A 19,405-nucleotide genomic window follows, 5' to 3' on the forward strand; every position below is an offset into this window, starting at 1 on the left:
CCCCGCTGGACTTCATTTTTAACAGTGGGTGAATGTGGTGAATGTATTCACCATAATATAAGTAGTCTGTATAGTACTGTGGCCTATGGCCAGGATATGGTAATATGAACTCCTTCCATGTATTGTACTGGAACCCTGGTGGGCTCCGCCCCGCCCTCCCCCCCCCCCCCCCCCCCCCGGGGCGGTATATAGACCTGCCGCCTGTGGGCAGCGCTAATTGTTACAGCAGTCACGGGCAGGCAAGTTCTTGGATAATAAAGCATATGTTCACTCGTTCTCATCATCTTGTAGTGAATTTCATGGTACATCAAAAGCAAAGGAACTTGGCGTGTTCATGGAACAGATGGGGACAGTGGACCCATGGAGGTTCACACACCCAGAGGAGAAGGCGTTCTCCTTCTTCTCCCAGATCGACAATCTAATTGTGGTGTTTGTGTGTGTGTGTGTGATGAGGGGGTAAGAAACCAAGGATCCAAAAGAAGGTCCTAAAAATGAAAAGAAACATGGGAGGGCCCTCCTAAACCTACAGTTCTACCACTGGGTGGCTTCAGCAGAAAGAGTGAGGGGATGGGTGAGGGAACCGGGAGCAGAATGAATGAAGATGGAGGAGAGTTCCTGCATAGGGACATCCCTCTGGGCCCTCCTCACAGCCACACTTCCATCCTTCCTGGCCAAGCACTTGGGAAGCCCAGTGGTAATAGCCACGCTACAGACGTGGTACCAAACGAAGCAACACTTCGTCCTAACCAAAATGTCCATCATGGCCCCCATCTGCAACAACCACAGGTTTATTCGTGCAATAATGGATGCCACCTTCAAAGGTGGAGACAGGACTAGGGGCCATTGATTGTTAGGGGCATGTACACAGATGACAGAGTAGTGACCCTGGGGGAACTCATGGAGAGGTTCCAATTGTCAAAAGGAAACAAGCCAAGACAATTACAGGTCAAAAACTTCCTTCGTAAGGAAACGACAAAGTACCCCCAGATACCAGGACATTCATTAGTCGAAGAACTGCCGGATGCGGGTGACCGAGGGAAGGGAAACTGTGGGGACCTATGCGACTGTTGGAGGAGGTACACTCCCCTTGGCTGAGACAAGTGAGAAATGGGAAGAGAAGCTAGGCATAGAAATAGGGGGAAGACACTGGATTGAAGCACTAAACAGGGCGAACTCCACCTCCACATGCACAGGACTCAGTCTAAGCAGTTAAAGGTGGTGCACAGAGCACACCTAACCAGAACCCGAATGAGTAGGTTCTTTCCAGAGGTGGAGGGCAAATGCGAATGGTGCCAGGGAGGCCCAGATTTGCCATGTACTTGACAAACAGTGTCCAGTGTTGTGGGAATGAGGGTAGAGCCATGCCCAAAGGTGACAGTCTTCATGGTCTCAGATTAGGCAGAACTCTTCATAGGGAGGGTGGCCGATGCCCTAGCCTTTGCCTTCCTGATCGCCTGCCAGAGAATCCTGCTCGGCTGGCGATCGGCAGCACCACCCATGGCTGCAGACTGTCTGTCCAACCTGGCGGGATGTTTCAGGCGGGAGAAAATAAAATTTGCCATCTGAGGGTCGGAAGAAGGCTTCCACATCACAAACATGTTCCAAGATCTGTTTGTAGCCTGAAACCAATAGTAAGGTGGGGGAGTGGGAAAGAAGAGTGGGGGGGGTGCAGGTAAGGAAAATGAGAAAGACAAGAGACTAAAACTGTAGGTGGGCATCTGTAAATACGCGCTGGGGCCAAATTTGTAATTGCAACAAAGGTACACCGGCCAAAGGCGGGTCACGGCCTAAGCAGGAGGGAAAGCAACTGTATGCAAGTATCTGTGCTGACTTCTGCCTGTTTTTAACAAATCTCCTTTTATTTCTTGCTCGGTTTTTTTCCTCCTCTTTTCGGCACAATTATGTAAAATGCAACATATGATTTGTGAAATACAAAATGTGAAAACCCAAAAAAAACTTTTTTAAAAAAGTTTCAATGGCCAAACAGTACTTCCACCAATTTGTCTGTAACTAATGGGTCTGCCACTTGGCCATTTGTTTGTAATTCCTGCTACACAATCCAGGCTGTGGGGAGAGGGTTTTGCCCACACTTCACCCGGGTTTATCATAGAGGGAGCTGCTCTCTCTCGCCCTCTGCTCGTTGGTTTTGAACTTGCCGCCAGCTGATGCGTTTTGTCCTCACTTCCCCCGGCAGTGCGAGTATTATGGGATGTTCAGTGGGCGGCACTCTCTCCCGGACGGAGGTTGATGGGATTTCCGAGGAGTTTTCGCTGGAAGGTGTTTGCGGGTTCCGAAAGCAATGGCTGTTCTGCGGGTAGCTTCCACACTCAACAAGCTGGGCAGGGCCGGCACGGTGACCCTGATCCGCAACAGCAGCAGCTCCAGTCCAGACCTTGACTATCTGCACAAGAGCATCGTGCCCACCAACCATTTCCAAAAGAGTCTGCCGCGGTCAGTGTCAAACTCCAACTTTCTTCTGCTAGTGGGACTAACCTCCATTCTCTCTGGCAGGTTGCTGGGTGAAAGGTTATCTTGTAAACCTGTGCAAGATAATGCAACACCGCCTGCTCCAAAAACTGCTACTTAACGCCACCGCAGAATGAGTTTGCAAAAAAATAAAAGTTTCACCACCGGCTGGAGGGTGATTCCTGCAGCAGTCAGCTGTAGTTTGAATGGATTGTGGTTTGAATGGATGTTTGCTGGCATATTCTCATTGCTGGAAGCCCATTTTGATGCTTATCAGCAGTTAACTGCTTACAAACCGGTGTAGGTAGGTGTAATGCCTGTTCTGGTCAGCTTGGATCTGGCATGTTTCTCTTGTGGGGACCATGAATTGGATTCAATTTGAATTTGAATTGGTTTTTGGAGCAAGTAAATGGATTAAGGGCTTGCCTTGTCCAGTCAGCATTCGCTTTGCAATTCTGAGAAAGAAATATTTTTTTAAAAATTACAATAATGTTATCCTAGTTTAAATTAATTCACAAGATAGGGCAGCACGGTGGCGCGAGCGGTTCTCAGGTTCGATTCCGGGTCACTGTCGGTGTGGAGTTTGCACATTCTCCCCATGTTTGCGTTGGTTTCGCCCCCACAACCCAAAAGATGTGCATGTTGGTGGATTGGCCACGCTAAATTGCCCCTTAATTGGAAAGAATGAATTGGATAGAACATAGAAAATACAGCACAGAACAGGCCCTTCGGCCCACGATGTTGTGCCGAACCTTTGTCCTAGATTAATCATAGATTATCATTAAATTTACAGTGCAGAAGGAGGCCATTCGGCCCTTTGAGTCTGCACCGGCTCTTGGAACGAGCACCCTACCCAAACTCAACACCTCCACCCAACACCAAGGGCAATTTTGGACACTAAGGGCAATTTATCATGGCCAATCCACCTAACCTGCACATCTTTGGACTGTGGGAGGAAACCGGAGCACCCGGAGGAAACCCACGCAGACACGGGGAGGATGTGCAGACTCAGCACAGACAGTGATCCAAGCCGGAATCGAACCTGGGACCCTGGAGCTGTGAAGCAATTGTGCTATCCACAATGCTACCGTGCTGCCCTTAAGAACAAATAAATCTACACTATATCATTTTACCGTAATCCATGTACCTATCCAATAGCTGCTTGAAGGTCCCTAATGTTTCCGACTCAACTACTTCCACAGGCAGTGCATTCCATGCCCCCATTACTCTCTGGGTAAAGAACCTACCTCTGATATCCCTCCTATATCTTCAACCTTTCACCTTAAATTTATGTCCCCTTGTAATGGTTTGTTCCACCCGGGGAAAAAGTCTCTGACTGTCTATCTATTCCCCTGATCATCTTATAAACCTCTATCAAGTCGCCCCTCATCCTTCTCCGTTCTAATGAGAAAAGGCCTAGCACCCTCAACCTTTCCTCGTAAGACCAACTCTCCATTCCAGGCAACATCCTGGTAAATCTTCTTTGCACCTTTTCCAAAGCTTCCACATCCTTCCTAAAATGAGGCGACCAGAACTGTACACTACTCCAAATGTGGCCTTACCAAAGTTTTGTACAGCTGCATCATCACCTCACGGCTCTTAAATTCAATCCCTCTGTTAATGAACGCGAGCACACTATAGGCCTTCTTCACAGCTCTATCCACTTGAGTGGCAACTTTCAAAGATGTATGAACATAGACCCCAAGATCTCTCTGCTCCTCCACATTGCTAAGAACTCTACCGTTAACCCTGTATTCCGCATTCATATTTGTCCTTGCAAAATGGACAACCTCACACTTTTCAGGGTTAAACTCCATCTGCCACTTCTCAGCCCAGCTCTGCATCCTATCTATGTCTCTTTGCAGCCGACAACAGCCCTCCTTACTATCCACAACTCCACCAATCTTCGTATCGTCTGCAAATTTACTGACCCACCCTTCAACTCCCTCATCCAAGTCATTAATGAAAATCACAAACAGCAGAGGACCCAGAACTGATCCCTGCGGTACGCCACTGGTAACTGGGATCCAGGCTGAATATTTGCCATCTACCACCACTCTCTGACTTCTATCGGTTAGCCAGTTTGTTATCCAATTGGCCAAATTTCCCACTATCCCATGCCTCCTTACTTTCTGCATAAGCCTACCATGGGGAACCTTATCAAATGCCTTACTAAAATCCATGTACACTACGTCCACTGCTTTACCTTGATCCACATGCTTGGTCACCTCAAAGAATTCAATAAGACTTGTAAGGCAAGACCTACCCCTCACAAATCCGTGCTGACTATCCCTAATCAAGCAGTGTCTTTCCAGATGCTCAGAAATCCTATCCTTCAGTACCCTTTCCGTTACTTTGCCTACCACCGAAGTAAGACTAACTGGCCTGTAATTCCCAGGGTTATCCCTAGTCCCTTTTTTGAACAGGGGCACGACATTCGCCACTCTCCAATCCCCTGGTACCACCCCTGTTGACAGTGAGGACGAAAAGATCACTGCCAACGGCTCTGCAATTTCATCTCTTCCCATAGAATCCTTGGATATATCCCGTCAGGCCCGGGAGACTTGTCTATCCTCAAGTTTTTCAAAATGCCCAACACAACTTCCTTCCTAACAAGTATTTCCTCGAGCTTACCAATCAGTTTCACACTGTCCTCTCCAAGAATATCGCCCCTCTCATTTGTAAATACAGAAGAAATGTACTCGTTCAAGACCTCTCCTATCTCTTCAGACTCCATACACAATCTCCCGCTACTGTCCTTGATCGGACCTACCCTCGCTCTAGTCATTCTCATATTTCTCACATATGTGTAAAAGGCCTTGGGGTTTTCCTTGATCCTACCCGCCAAAGATTGTTCATGCCCTCTCTTAGCTCTCCGAATCCCTTTCTCCAGTTCCCTCCTGGCTATCTTGTATCCCTCCAATGCCCTGTCTGAACCTTGTTTCCTCAGCCTTACATAAGTCTCTTTCTTCCTCTTAACAAGACATCTATTGCCCAGATCTAAGTACTCTTGAGAAAATGATGATGCACTGCCTTAAACCGCTGCAGCCGATGTGGTGTACCTCTGACCAGGTTTTTGATCATTTGCTCTAATGGCTCAGAGTTGTATTTCATTTTATAACGCCGCTGAGAAGTCCCTAGGGCGATATAATCTGCTAAAGGTGCCATACAAAGAAAAGTTGTTCTTCTGCAGATACACAGTGCTGTTGGGATGTTCCAGGATATTGACCCAGTAATGATTAAGGACCAGCGATATATTTTTGAACCAGGATGATGTGAAAGTTACAGCTGGCTGTTCTGATGTGCCTGTTGCTCTTGGCCAAGGCGGCAGAGGTTGTTGCAGATTTGTGAAACTTGGGTTTCCAGTGAGTCTTTTTGCTGGTTGTATATTTCGCTTGTGACATTGTCCTAAAGCTGCTAAATTTAATTGGAAGCATATTTATATCAACAGCCTTAATTCATAGCAGCTTTAGGATAATCAAATGACCAAGGTGCTTCACAGGAGTGCTAGAAAGCAAAATTAGACACAGAGCAGCATACGCCAATATTAGGCAGATAACTTCACAGAATTACTACTTTACAGATGGGGATCATTCAGAGAATTTTCTTCCTGCACATTCTTCCTTTGCAGATATCAATTCAATTCCCTCATGAATGCCTCTGTTGAACCTACCTCCACCACACACAGGTCATGTCGTGCACTCCAGTTCATAACACTTTGCTGTGCAAATAAGTCCTCAGGTCGATATTGCTTGTAAAATTAAAGCTTTCCTCATGTCAATATTACTTCTAATAATAAGTCGGTTGGTTAGCTCAGTTGGACAATTGACTCGTGTTGCACAGCAATGCCAACAGCGTGGATTCAGTTCCTGCACCAGCTGAGGTTATCCTCTCAACCTCACCTGAGGTGTGGTGAGCCTAAGGTTAAATCACCACCAGTCAGTCCACTGTCTCAAATACAAGGGGAAAGCAGCCTATAGTCCTCTGGGACTATGGTGACTTTCATGATGGAGGTAGGTTTTGAGTGGTGTCTTGAAAAAAGTATCAGATGTGATCTTACTGAAACATAAGATTCTGAGGGAGCTTGACAGCGTAGATACTGTGAGATTTATTCCCCTTTGTGGGGAAGCTAGAACTGGGGTTTTCAGAATGAGGGAGTTGCCCATTTAAAGCAGAATTTCTCCTGAGGTTTGTGAATCTTTGGATTTTTTTACCCTTGAGGACGTGGAGGTTGAGTCACTGAATATATTTAAGGCTGAGACAGACATTGTTTTGAAGTATAGGGGAGTCAAAGGAAAACAGGTAGGAAAGTGGAGTAAATGCCACAATGAGATCAACCATGATCATGTTGCGTGGTGAAGTAGGCACAAGGGTATGTATGGCCTATTACTGCTCTTATTTCTCAATGTGACTCACAATGTGATTATGCATGTGCTATTACCAGAAAACAATATGTATACTAACAGGGTAGTTGATTTTGATGCAACATGATAAAGAGCCCTGGTTAATCAATGTTGGGAATATATAAGATGCTATAAGAAAACAAGGTTTTTCCCTCTGTGTCTCTTCATGGAAACCTCGTGATGTGATGAGTTGATTAGATATGTCTTTCCTGGTCATGTTTGGGGTCATATCTAATCAGGAAAATAAGATATAAATCTCCTAAGCATCCAGTTTGAGATAGGTTTACTATTTTAATCGACTTCCTAAAAAGAAATGTGGCGCTAATTGCATTCAAATGGTACTGTACCTGATATTCACCATTTAACGCAGTAAAAAAAAAAACAAGGACATTTCTTTGGCCCAATTCTGTTACCAATGATGTCTCTCAATTCTTATTTAAACTTGATTTACAAACTTAAATCCTTGGGATATATTCTAAAGCTAATCTATAAACTGCTTCCCTTCTATATAAAGAAGTCTCACTTTCCAATTCTAGTGGGCTGAGGTAAAGGGCCTTTTGCTCAGGGTTCTGCAGTTCCCGTTCCTCGTACAGGTTACTGAAAGCAGCATATGGACTGGATGCCTTTTAAGCTTCAGAGTGTTTTTGCCCCCAACGTGATTGTCTGTGTCGCTGCCCCTTCCACCACCCCTTCAACATTGTCTCTCAGCTGAGAGAGAGGAGGAATCCTGTCTTAATACTAGTTAGAAACCTATATAAATTAGAAAGAGTACTGTCTTGGAGATTGGGAAAATGTTACATTGTAGTTGGAAAAGCTATTGTGAGGCAAATTGACAACTATACTAGGAATTAACCTGTATCCATCATGCTATCCCTGATTAGCTATTATTTGCTATTTGAAATAGAGATTTCCCATTCTCCAGTATCTACTATTCTCCTCCTTTAAGTTAGAAGACGTCTAATAACACATGATCTCCCAATACACTTAGGCTTGCACAATAATTCACAATTTATCAACTGTGGGATGTCATAATATTGTAAGATGATTTATTTTGTCGTCTGTTGATGTGATGTTAATTAAGTACTTAAAACAAGTTAGATCTAATGTTTAAATTATCTTTCTGTAAATGTGATCATCAAATTTCAGCTATGAAATAGAGCATGCAACTGAAGACTTAATGTTATTTGCAATTATAAACCCTAGGTCATGATGTTCCAGTTGGTATGTCAAACAATATCATAAAGGAAAGAATTGCATTCTACTGTATATGTTATAAGTTGGGAGAATTTTTGATTATCTAACTCCAGTCTGTCATTAGTGTGGCTAATGTTGTTAAGGTGTAATGTCATATATAGCTGTTTGCATGAAGATAATAAATTATGTAAATGGAAAGATTTTCCTTGTACCTATACCTGGCAATCTATTCCGTTTTTGTCACCCTGCAGGTATAGGCTATACTGGTAATCTATTTTCTAACCCTTCATTTTAATCCAAAGGTTACCAATTCCAAAACTGCAGGATACAATGCAGCGTTATCTGACTGCACAGAGACCACTTTTAGATGATGACCAGTATAGGTAAGTAAACAGAGAACTGAATATCAGATGGCCGATATTTAGTATTGTTATCTTTACTAGTTACAATAGTTGATTAATCCAACAAATGTTTGAATTAAAACCATAAAGCATGACAATATAGTATCTTATCCAGAATGACAAGAGACAGGCAGAGATTATCCAGGAATTCTACATTTTTATAACTTGAATTAAAATCTCACTGGCAGTTTGTTAAAATTACATGAAAAATTAACATTGTGCTGTTATGAAACTTTGCCGTAAACTTTCACTTCTTGTGCTATTCAATTAGTGCACAATACTTATTGAAATTGTTACTCATGAACTTTTGGTCTTCCTTGAAATTATCAACAATGCTGGAAAACGTCAGTTATCAATTTGGGTTGTGGAGTGGTAGGTAGAATGCAGATTATATGTCCAGATTTCTGTGGTACAGTCAGATATTGCTGAAAAGAGTTGAGACTTCCCTGCATGGGAGAGCGAGATCATTTGAGTACACAATTCTTTTTTTCCCCCAATTAAGGGCAATTTAGCGTGGCCAATCCACCTACCTTGCACAGCTTTTTTGGGTTGTGGTGAGACCCACGCAAACATCGGGAGAATGTGCAAAACAATTCATTTAAAAAGAAAAATTATTTCCGATTGGCCGATGGCAGCATTGTAGCACCTGGAGTACATGTGGGAAATACACTGCAGGATTTGAGTTCCACATCAAGAAGGTTTTGCTACTGAGTAGGCATTAACACTCTCTTCTCTTGAGTTGAAAGGTTATGGAATAAAGCCACACTTCTTGAGCATATGTTGTAGGCTGCCACACCAATGCAATACCCTGGAAGTGGAGCAGTAATCGAGTTTATGACATTTCTTCAACCACACACATCTCTGAATCCACATCTTGCCTCTGGATGATTTTAGATTTGCCACAGTTGATGATTAACAATTCTGGGCAAATCAAATAATTCATCTCCACTTAAACAGTATTGACCTCTTGGTCTGGCTGGTATTATACACCTATTCACATTTTGATGGTCTTTTCTATTGTAGGAGAACTGAACAGTTGGCTCAAGATTTCAAAAAGGGAATTGGTAACCAGCTGCATGAAGAGCTTGTGACCCAGGACAAAAGAAACAAACACACCAGTTACATCTCGGGTGAGATCCACAAACCATTTATTTAACTTGCTAGACCAAGGGTAAAGACTGAACTGAAATATACCAAACTCCACTATCTGCACACAGGAAAAAGTCTGATTACTTTCTTGGTTTAGGAAAGACAACGCCTGTCAGTGCCTTTACTCCTCCAGTATCATAGCTGGAAAATATGTACAGAATTAAATGTCTATTTGCTGTAATATTTATCATGTTTTTGCCAACGTGATGCAAATCTATTGGTTGAAAGAAGTTGCCATGAACCAAGTATAAAATATTTAATTTTGCAAAATAATGCAGCTAATTTACTTTTTTATAACCTTTCCTTGTAATTCTCCTTATTTGTGTACTAAATTATGTGAATTATTGCAGCTACTCTATATCTATCCCAATAATATATTGGATAACTGCAATGGAAAAACTATGGTGCTGAATCACACGAATAGAAGTTCGATTTCTGCTGTTATGTTTGTCGCTCTTTTGGGTAGAAGTACCACAATTGACCTTGGCATCCCTGACCCAGGACAGAGAAAAATCTGCCAAACACAGATTTTCTAACCAGTCAGTGATCCATGGTGAAAATAATTTGTGGGCGATGAACGAGGGCACAATCAAATTCAAGTGTGAAGTTTGCCAATTAAATCTCCTGCCAACATCAACAGGCTCATACATGGAGGAGAATAGCTGCGAGTCACTGGAGGAATTACAATGTCTGTGGAGCAATTCCGCAGTATCTGTCACTATCTTCATGAAAAACGAAGATGGTGAAAGAAAATAATCTGGATAGGAAAATTATAACGTTCATTATGGGACATGTTACTCTATTATAAAGATAAAATATATATTTCAATGCTGAATAGTCAGTGCTTTTAGAATCTTTTCTTTCCCCCTATTTCTTTAGGACCATGGTTTGATATGTACCTCTCTGCACGTGAACCAGTCGTCCTGAATTATAACCCTTTTATGTCTTTTCATCCTGATCCAAACCCCGCAAACAACAGTCAGCTTATCAGAGCGACCAACATGACTGTGTCTGTACTTCGTTTCATGAAGACCTTGCGAGCTGGCTTATTGGAACCTGAAATTTTCCATCTCAATCCTGCTAAAAGTGACACATCTCAATTTAAGAATATCATTCGATTTGTTCCTGCTTCCATTTCATGGTACGGAGCCTACATGGTTAATGCCTACCCACTTGATATGTCTCAGTACTACAGACTATTCAACTCCACTCGTATTCCCAAACCAATTCAGGATGAGCTGCTTACTGATGACAGCGCCAAACACTTGCTAGTGATGAGAAATGGCCATTTCTATACATTTGACGTTATTGATCAAGATGGAAGAATCACAAAGGCTTCTGAAATCCAGGCCCACTTCAAGTATATTTTGTCTGATCCCAGGCCCCCTCCTGAATTTTGTCTTGGATACTTGACAAGTGAAAATCGTGATACTTGGACTTTGCTAAGACAGAGCCTACTGGAAGCTGGTAATGCACAGGTGCTGAATAAAATAGATACAGCTATCTTCTGTATTTGCCTTGATGATATGACTGTGAAAGACCATTTAGAACTCTCCCACAACATGCTTCATGGAAATGGCCTCAATCGTTGGTTTGATAAATCTTTCAGCATTATACTAACCAAAGATGGCAATGCAGCTATTAACTTTGAGCACTCGTGGGGTGATGGTGTGGCTGTCCTGCGTTTAATGAATGAAACTTTCAAAGACACGACCCAGAGGCCTGCAATTTCGGCCACTACGTTACCTGCAGCAGTCAACTCATCTCAGGCTGTGCAGAAGCTCGATTTTAAACTCAATGACGTTCTGAAATCGGGTATTTCAAGCTCCAGACAAAACTTTGATGCCGCAGTGAGCACCTTGTCTATCGATGCACTGGAGTTCAGAAAAGGTGGGAAGGAGTTTCTGAAAAAGCAAAACCTCAGTCCCGATGCAGTTGCGCAGCTCTCTTTTCAGATGGGGTTTTTGAGACAGTATGACAAAACGGTCGCCACCTATGAGTCATGTAGCACTGCTGCATTTAAACATGGTCGTACAGAAACCATCCGCCCTGCCACCATTTACACAAAGAAGTGCTGTGAGGCATTTGTGAAGGAGTCGTCAAAACACAGCACCTCAGACTTGCGGACAATGATAGGCGAATGTTCCAAGTATCATGGGCAGCTGACCAGAGAGGCTGCAATGGGTAAGTCCAGAAGTCCCATGGGTCTCCCCATAGGCTTTGTCTTATCGTATAATTTTCTGTTTGTATTCGTCCCTGCTCTGAAGGGCTTAATGTTCTCATGTTCGCTGTCAGCATTCAAATATCGGGGCCTTTCTTACTGTTAAGCATGGACATGCAGTTTGTGTCCAAATGCAGGAAGACCTGGACAATATTCAGGCTTGGGCTGATCAGTGGCAAGCAATATTCTCGCCTGGAACTTGTGTGGCGATCACCATCTGCAAAAAGAGAGAATCTAACTACCCTTGACGTTCAATTGCATTACTATCGCTGAATCCCCCACTATCTCCATCCAGCGGGGGAGGGTTACCATTGACCAGAAATTGAACTGAACCAGCCATATACTGTCGCTATAGGGGTAGGTCAGAGGCTGGGAATTCTGCCAGGAGTACCTCACCTCCTAACTCCCCAAAGTTTGTCCACCATCTACAAGGCAGGAGTGTGATGGAATACTCTCCCATTGCCTGGATGAGTGCAGCTCCAACAACACTTGGGAAGTTTGACACCATCCAGGAAAAAGTAGCCCACGTTTTTTGGATCATGTTCACTGTCTTAAACATTTACTCTCCCCACCATTGATGCACGGTGGCAGCACTGTGTACCATCTACAGGATGCACTGCAGCAGCTCACCATGGCTTCTTCGACAGAATCTGCAAAGGACAAAGGCAGCAAATGCATGGGAAAACCAATACCTGCAAGTTCCCTTCCAAGTCGCTCGCTATCCTGACTTGGCAATGTATCGCCGTTCCTCCACGATCGCTGCATCAAAATCCTGGAACTCCCTAACTACACTGTTAATGTACCTACACCACATGGACTGGTGCGGTTCAAGAAGGGCAACTAGGGATGGGCAATAAATGCTGGCCTAGTCAACAAAGCCCGGGTGAAAGAAGAAAAAAATAGACCAAATTCTCTCCATAAAATTCTACTGCCGCATGGGAGGACATTTGGCTCATCCTGTATGTGCTGGTTCTTTGACGTTGCTAGTCCATTTGTTCCTTTCCCTTTAATTTTTAATTCTCTTTTACAATAGGATTCACAAGGTAGTGATGAAGCGAGATGATTTTTACGTTCTCTAGCTCAGCAGTTGTTTTCTGATTTATGCAGTAACTTTAATAACTAAAGAAGTCATGGGTAGTACTTTCTGATTAAAATACATCACCCACCCCCTCCTTCCTTTGGGAGAAAAATTGTAGCCTATTGGCTGTGTCCCTGACAGAAAAAAATCATCCAATCAACAGCCTCAGAACGCTATGAACAAATGATGCTCCTGAACTAGCCCATGGTACCTTTGCTCCCCTTCATTTCCCCAAATGTTTCTAATCTTCATTAAGGCTTACCTCACCACTTTCAAATTAACCCATATGCAAGAAATAAGATGTCGGCGCTATGAAAGTAATGGAGGGCACGGAAATCTGAGCCCCACTCTTTACAGTTTGGTGGCTGTTCTGTGGGATGGGCAAGATGCGCAAGACTTTTGGGGATTTACAACACACCACTGCACCGGCCAGGAACTTGTTCCATGGGTTTACTATTCTCTGGGTCAAAATTAATAACCTGTGACCCTTTGTTTAAGTTGTTAAACTGAGAATCATTCTTGTGGCCCTCTTCTGAATGTTTTCCATAGCCTCAACAAACACCGACCCTGCGATCCTCCAAAAGTGGACCCCATGTTCTGAAGTCTTGTACAAGGACAAAATGCCATGATTAATTTTATACTGGATAGATCATAAGGTGAATGTTTCCAAATGTATCTATTGAAAACATTGGTCATTATTTCTTCCTTTTCTCAACAGCTCAGGGATTTGACCGCCATTTGTTTGCTTTACGTTACTTAGCAAAATCTAAAGGAATGGCTCTACCAGAACTATTTCAAGACCCATCATATATTCAAATCAACCATAACATTCTTTCTACCAGTACTCTCACTAGTCCTGCCATCCAGTTAGGGGGTTTTGCGCCTGTTGTTCCTGATGGCTTTGGTGTGGGTTACGGTATCCATGATCACTGGATAGGCTACATCATCTCCAGCTATGCTGCTCGAGACGTTAAGGAATTCCTCAAGTGTGTGAACAAAAGCCTGGATGATATTTTTGATGTGTTAGAAGGACGACCAATCCGCATCTGAGTTACAGGAGTTTAAAGAATGGAAGTGGATCAATAGCAATAATAGCACTCTGCAATTATTAAACCTGTGCATCCATAAGCACTGCTATAATGTTGTTACTAAGTTCAGTATATTAGAGAAAAATGATACTTGAATCAATATGCAGTGATTGAAAGATAGGGTACACATCGGACACTGGTAATTTATCACTAATCTGGGTCAAATATTAATCAAGTGAAAGTCTCCTTATATGCTGGTTATAAGGTTGTCTCTGAAATGAGTATGGCCCCAAACAAATTTAGTCTTTAATGACAATTTGTCATTCTCAATAAAGGGATCGCAGAAATATAACACTGATGCAATATATGTGCTATGGAAGTACTTGATAACACAAGTTGGTTGAAATGGCGAGTGTTTTAATCCTGAGCAATAAAATCTCACCTTGCTGAGCACAAGATTTAATTATTTTAATTTTGTGATTGCTTCTTGTCCAGTACTCTTAATTGATCACCTCAATTTGCTCATGTGACTGGTCCATAACCATCATAGTTTTATTGCTATCAAGCTGAAAATACTATTCAGCCACGACCTGTGAACATTTAATACATCTTCGATTACATTTTATTCAAATCCTAGTTAAAGCTCTTGGTGAAAGGAAGATACCAAAGTACATTAGTGCTAGTTCATATTCAATATAAATTTTAACTTTAATAGATTATGATTTTTAAATCTACGTCTTTTTTTAGACACATTTACTCAGGTGCGATTTTCCAACCACGTGCGTTCAAGCAAGAGCACAATGTGGCTGGAGAATCCTGGGAGAGCCCTCTAGTGTGTCTCCCGGCACCCTCCATGCCTCGCGGGTTCACCCAAGTCATGCAAGACTTCGGAGTCGGAACTCCGCCAAAAGGGTGGGATCAAACCGCGTTCCCGGAAGTAGGTCTTATACCAATTTACGACCTACCTGCCTGATATCCACCAGCCTCCATCGATTCACCGGCCTTCCCAGGGACGCTGCAACTCGGTGCCGATCAGTGCTAGTCCACACAAACGTGGGCCAGGCGAACGGCACCCGGGAGCCTCCTGAGCCATCAGAGACCCATGGATGGTCAGGGATAGTGCATAGTGGCCCCCGGCCCTCCATCTGGAACGTGGGCACCATGGCACTGCCAAGCTGGCTGGAGCACTGCATGGGTGGTACTGCCAAGGGCTAGGGACGGCCATGCGCATGAAAGGTGGGCGGATGGGGTTTTAAAGGGGGTATGCAGGGCAGTTAAGTAGGGACCTCTGGGAGGTTGGGGTGATGGGTGGTGGTCCTTGAAGGGAGGGGATGCTGTAAGGGGGCTTGGGGGAGCCTGAAAGGTGGGGGGGGGGGAAAGAGGCTCAGAGACCCCACAACAGGGTGTCCTCACTTGGGGTTTGTGTCCATGTGTGTGGGGGGTGACATTGCCCATGATGGGGGGTGTGGGCCCTACAAGCTCACTTAGAGATCGGGGCACCCTTTCAAAAATGGTGGCCCGATCGGCGTTCAGCTCCCTGTGCTAAAATAAATGTGGGCTAAACCAGTGAGAAACTTCCCAGGATCCAAATGTCATTGAATAGGGGAACTCCCTGAAAAACCCACCACAAATTAACTAGAATTTTTGGGGGAGTATTACGCCCCTCCATTCTTTTCCGACCAACAGTGCTGTAATACCTGTTCGGAAATTTTGGACAAACATTTCTAAACATTAATGTGGTTTAAACTTTAAATTCACTATGCATTCTATCGTGTTAATATTGGAACTATTTGGTAACACTTCTTATGAAGGATCATTTTTACGTTTTAGTTTCATGATGCAGTAGATTTGATCAAATTTCACTTTTGAAAGTTTCTAAGCATTGTGGGTGAAATGTTATGTTTAATTATGCAACCTCAATGCAATTTGAGTAGTTGGCATTTTGTTCATTTTATATTTGAATCAGCAACCTGACTGTTTAAGTCATATACCAAATGATTGTCATGTTTCAAGTTAAGCTGAATAAAAATTAAACTGGACTAACTTTGGTTTTTGTACTACATAAATGTAAAAGATCTAATTTAATATGTTAATCAGTTTTGAAATTAAACCAAAAATAAAGTCACTCAATGTTTGCAAGAGTCCTTCCTGTTTATTTCCTTTGTTCCCATCTCTTATTTTATTATTTTTGGTCCATGGACCCATAATCGGAATGTGCTTTTCAGCAGATGACTGCTTGCCATGACCGTGTGTTCCTAGGTTTTGTATTTTGGAGAGGAGAAACCAGACTCGTTGGTGCAGAGTAAATATTAGGCATTGGTTTTGGAGGAAGTCTGTTCGATTGGTTGGCTGGCAACCTGTGGGTTGGCCAGGTGTTCTGCCCGACAACAGTCAGTGATCGGTTCCTCTATGATGCTTTCTGAGAGCACTTGCCAGAAGCCTCTGGACCCTTGAAGGAAGAAGAGCTATGTTTTTCCCTCTCTCTGTTGCCAGTTGCCTGCTGTCTCCCTGAGTCTGCAGTGAAGATCGTTACAAGCTGAAGGAAAAGAAAGTATCCAACTGAAGGCCTAACCTTGGGAAAGAAACCAACTGCAAGAAATTCATTGGAATCAAAGTTCCGTATCATTTTATTTTATTATATTTACCTCTCAACCCTCCTTTTTCCCTCTGCTGTTTGTCTGTCTGTGTGTATGGAGAGAGTGGTGGGGGGTGGGGAGTTAGAAAGGGGGGGGGGTGGGAATCAGATAGTAGATAGTCGTTGTATTTGTTTGCCTATTATAACTAGTTAATATTAAAGGGTTACTTGTGTTAAAATTTACAAACCTGGTGACTGGTCAATTTAACTCGACCAAAGCCATGGGTATTAATATAAAATCTAATCTCACCTGTGTCACACCTCTGGGTCAAGTGGGACTGGAATTGACCGCACTAGCCTAGGGTGTTGTATCATCTTCGTATTGGGGTTTTCTTGTCTCTCTCAATCTGAAATTATCTTCTGTGCTTAGTTATGATTTGACCCCCATTAAAATAATTAGAAAATCGTTTACTAGGAATTTCCTCAATCCTAATCCGTATCTAGCACTAATTTCTAAGGTTTAGTGAAAATCCCATTTATGCAAATAAATCTACGCCAGTATGGATTTGTTAAAGACAATTTGTGATTGATTAATTTGATTAGGTTTATGATGAGGTAATAGGGAGGACTAATATGGGTAATGGGATTGATGTGGTGTACACGGACCCCCAGTAGATGTTTATGAGGAGGTAATAGGGAAGACTGATGTGGGTAATGGGTCTGATGTGGTGTCCACGGACTTCCAAAAGATATTTGATGCCTCATAACAGGTGAATCTGTCCATTAAAAATAAAGCTCAATGGAATAAAATAAATACTGGCAACAAGGTTACGAATTTGGAGGAGTGACAGGAAAGAGTAGTGGTGAATGATTTTTTTATAATGCGTTCCTCAAGGGTTAGTGGTTAGGACAATTGCTTTTCCTGATCTATGTTAATAATCTACATTTAGGTGTTCACAAATTCAAAATTAGTGGATGACAAAACTTGCGACATATTGTGAACTGTGAGGAGGTTAGTGATACACTTCAAGAGGTCAAAAACAGACTGATGGAATGGGTGGGCATCTGGTAGATGAAATTCATTGCAGTCAAGTGTTAAGTGATTCATGTTGGTAGGACTGATAAGAATAAGCAACACAAAGGATACCACTGTAAAGGGGGTGTAAGGACAGGGACTGTGGGTATATGTGCACAAATTATTGAAGGTGTCATGGCATGTTGAGAAAGTTAATAAAGCATATGGGATCCTGGGATTTATAAATAGGACATAGCAAGGAAGTTATCATGAAATGTTACACATAAAACAGATTCAGCCTCAACTGGAGTATTGTCCTTGCCTGGGAACCCCATTTTCAGAAGAACCTGAACTAGAGACGGCAGCATGGTGGCACAGTGGGTAGCACTGCTGCCTCACGGCACCAAGGACTTGGGTTCAATCCTGAACCAGGGTCACTGTCCATGTGGAGTTTACACATTCTTCCTATGTCTGCATGGGTCTCACCCCCACAACCCAAAGATGTGCAGAATAGGTGGATTGGTCACGCTAAATTGCCCTTAATTGGAAAAGTTTGTAAAAAAGAAAGCATTAGAGATATTATAGAGAAGATTTACAAGAATGGTTTCAGGAAGGGAAGCCAGAGACACAGTGGTTAATTACTGGACTAGGAATCCAGAGACCTAGGTTTATGCCCTGGGGACTGGGTTCGAACCTCATCATGGCAGATGTTGAAATTTGAATAACAATCTGGAATTAAAAGTCTAAATAATGGTTTCATGGTTAGCGATTGTCATAAAAACTCATCTGGTTCACTAATGTCCATTAGGGGAGGAAATCTGCCAGCCTTGCCTCATCTGGCCTACATGTGACTCCAGATCTACAGCAATATGGTTGACTCTTAAATGCCTTCTGAAATATTAGAGCAAGCCATTCAGTTCAAGGGAAATTAGAGCTTGACAATTAATCCTGGCCTTGGCAGAGACGTGAACAAATAAAGCAAAAAAAGAAATGTGTCGTCTGGTAGTTGGTGATCAGCTTGAAGAGGATTAAGAGAATATTTGAAGAGGTTTTCAAATTCAGAAAGGATTTGGATAAGAGGGGAGGAAACTTCTTGTTGTCAGAAATATCCCGATTTAACATGGTTGTCAACAGAAGCAATGGTGACAGAAGAAAAATCTTCTTTTACGCAGCAAGTGGTTTGGATCTGGAATGCACTGCCTTTGTGTGTTCGATCTCAATCTAGGCCTTCAAAAGAGAATTGGATAATTATCTGAAGCAAAAAAAAAAATACAGGGCTTCAAGGAAAAGCAAAGTCTGGGCAAGTTCCTCTTAATCCCAAAGTTCCCAAAGAGCTGGCACGTACATGACAGGTGGAATGGCCTGTGCTGCAACCATTCTATGAAATGTGGATTGCCTCAAGAGTTACGCTGAGGCACACATTCATCCATGTTGCTTCTTCAGATGTTTAATAACTATCAGAAGCTGTACTTCAGTGACAAGTTTTCATTGCTCTATCTACAGTCAAATTATAAACACCTGTATAAACAGGAAATCTTGATGTTTCTTTTCTCCACCACCCATCATTTAATAATAATAATCGCTTATTGTCATAAGTAGGCTTCAATAAAGTTACTGTGAAAAGCCTAGTCGCCACATTCCGGCGCCTGTTCGGGGAGGCCGGTATGGGAATTGAACCCGCGCTGTTGCCTTTTTCTGCTTTACAAGCCAGCTATTTAGCCCAGTGTGCTGAACCAGCCCCTTTTTAACATTTTTAACATTGACGCTATTTGCCTCTAAATCCTAACTTGGCAAACTGCATTTAAGAAACCATGATCGAGATACAAGTTGATCTATTGAACAGGAGGCATATAGCCACATTAGCTAGAGTACACA

At 42.8% G+C, this 19,405-nt stretch overlaps 1 protein-coding gene across 1 annotated transcript; it reads left to right on the forward strand.

The window, feature by feature from the left end:
* The first annotated feature begins 2,210 nt into the window (after positions 1-2,210).
* Positions 2,211-16,074, forward strand: cpt2 (carnitine palmitoyltransferase 2). The gene is made up of 5 exons (XM_072511020.1): positions 2,211-2,451; positions 8,366-8,446; positions 9,488-9,594; positions 10,493-11,797; positions 13,631-16,074. Exons 1-5 carry the CDS (start codon positions 2,300-2,302, stop codon positions 13,960-13,962), a joined length of 1,977 nt encoding a protein of 658 aa, XP_072367121.1. The 5' UTR covers positions 2,211-2,299; the 3' UTR covers positions 13,963-16,074.
* The last annotated feature ends 3,331 nt before the right edge of the window (positions 16,075-19,405 follow it).

This window comes from Scyliorhinus torazame, chromosome 7, assembly GCF_047496885.1.
Source record: "Scyliorhinus torazame isolate Kashiwa2021f chromosome 7, sScyTor2.1, whole genome shotgun sequence".
Lineage (NCBI taxonomy): Eukaryota > Metazoa > Chordata > Chondrichthyes > Carcharhiniformes > Scyliorhinidae > Scyliorhinus > Scyliorhinus torazame.

Coding starts and splice junctions, on each gene's coding strand:
- cpt2 (XM_072511020.1), top strand. CDS start 2,300: ATGGCTGTTCTGCGGGTAGCTTCCACACTCAACAAGCTGGGCAGGGCC. Junction 2,452..8,365: donor TTCCAAAAGAGTCTGCCGCG/GTCAGTGTCAAA, acceptor TTTAATCCAAAG/GTTACCAATTCCAAAACTGC. Junction 9,595..10,492: donor ACACACCAGTTACATCTCGG/GTGAGATCCACA, acceptor CTATTTCTTTAG/GACCATGGTTTGATATGTAC.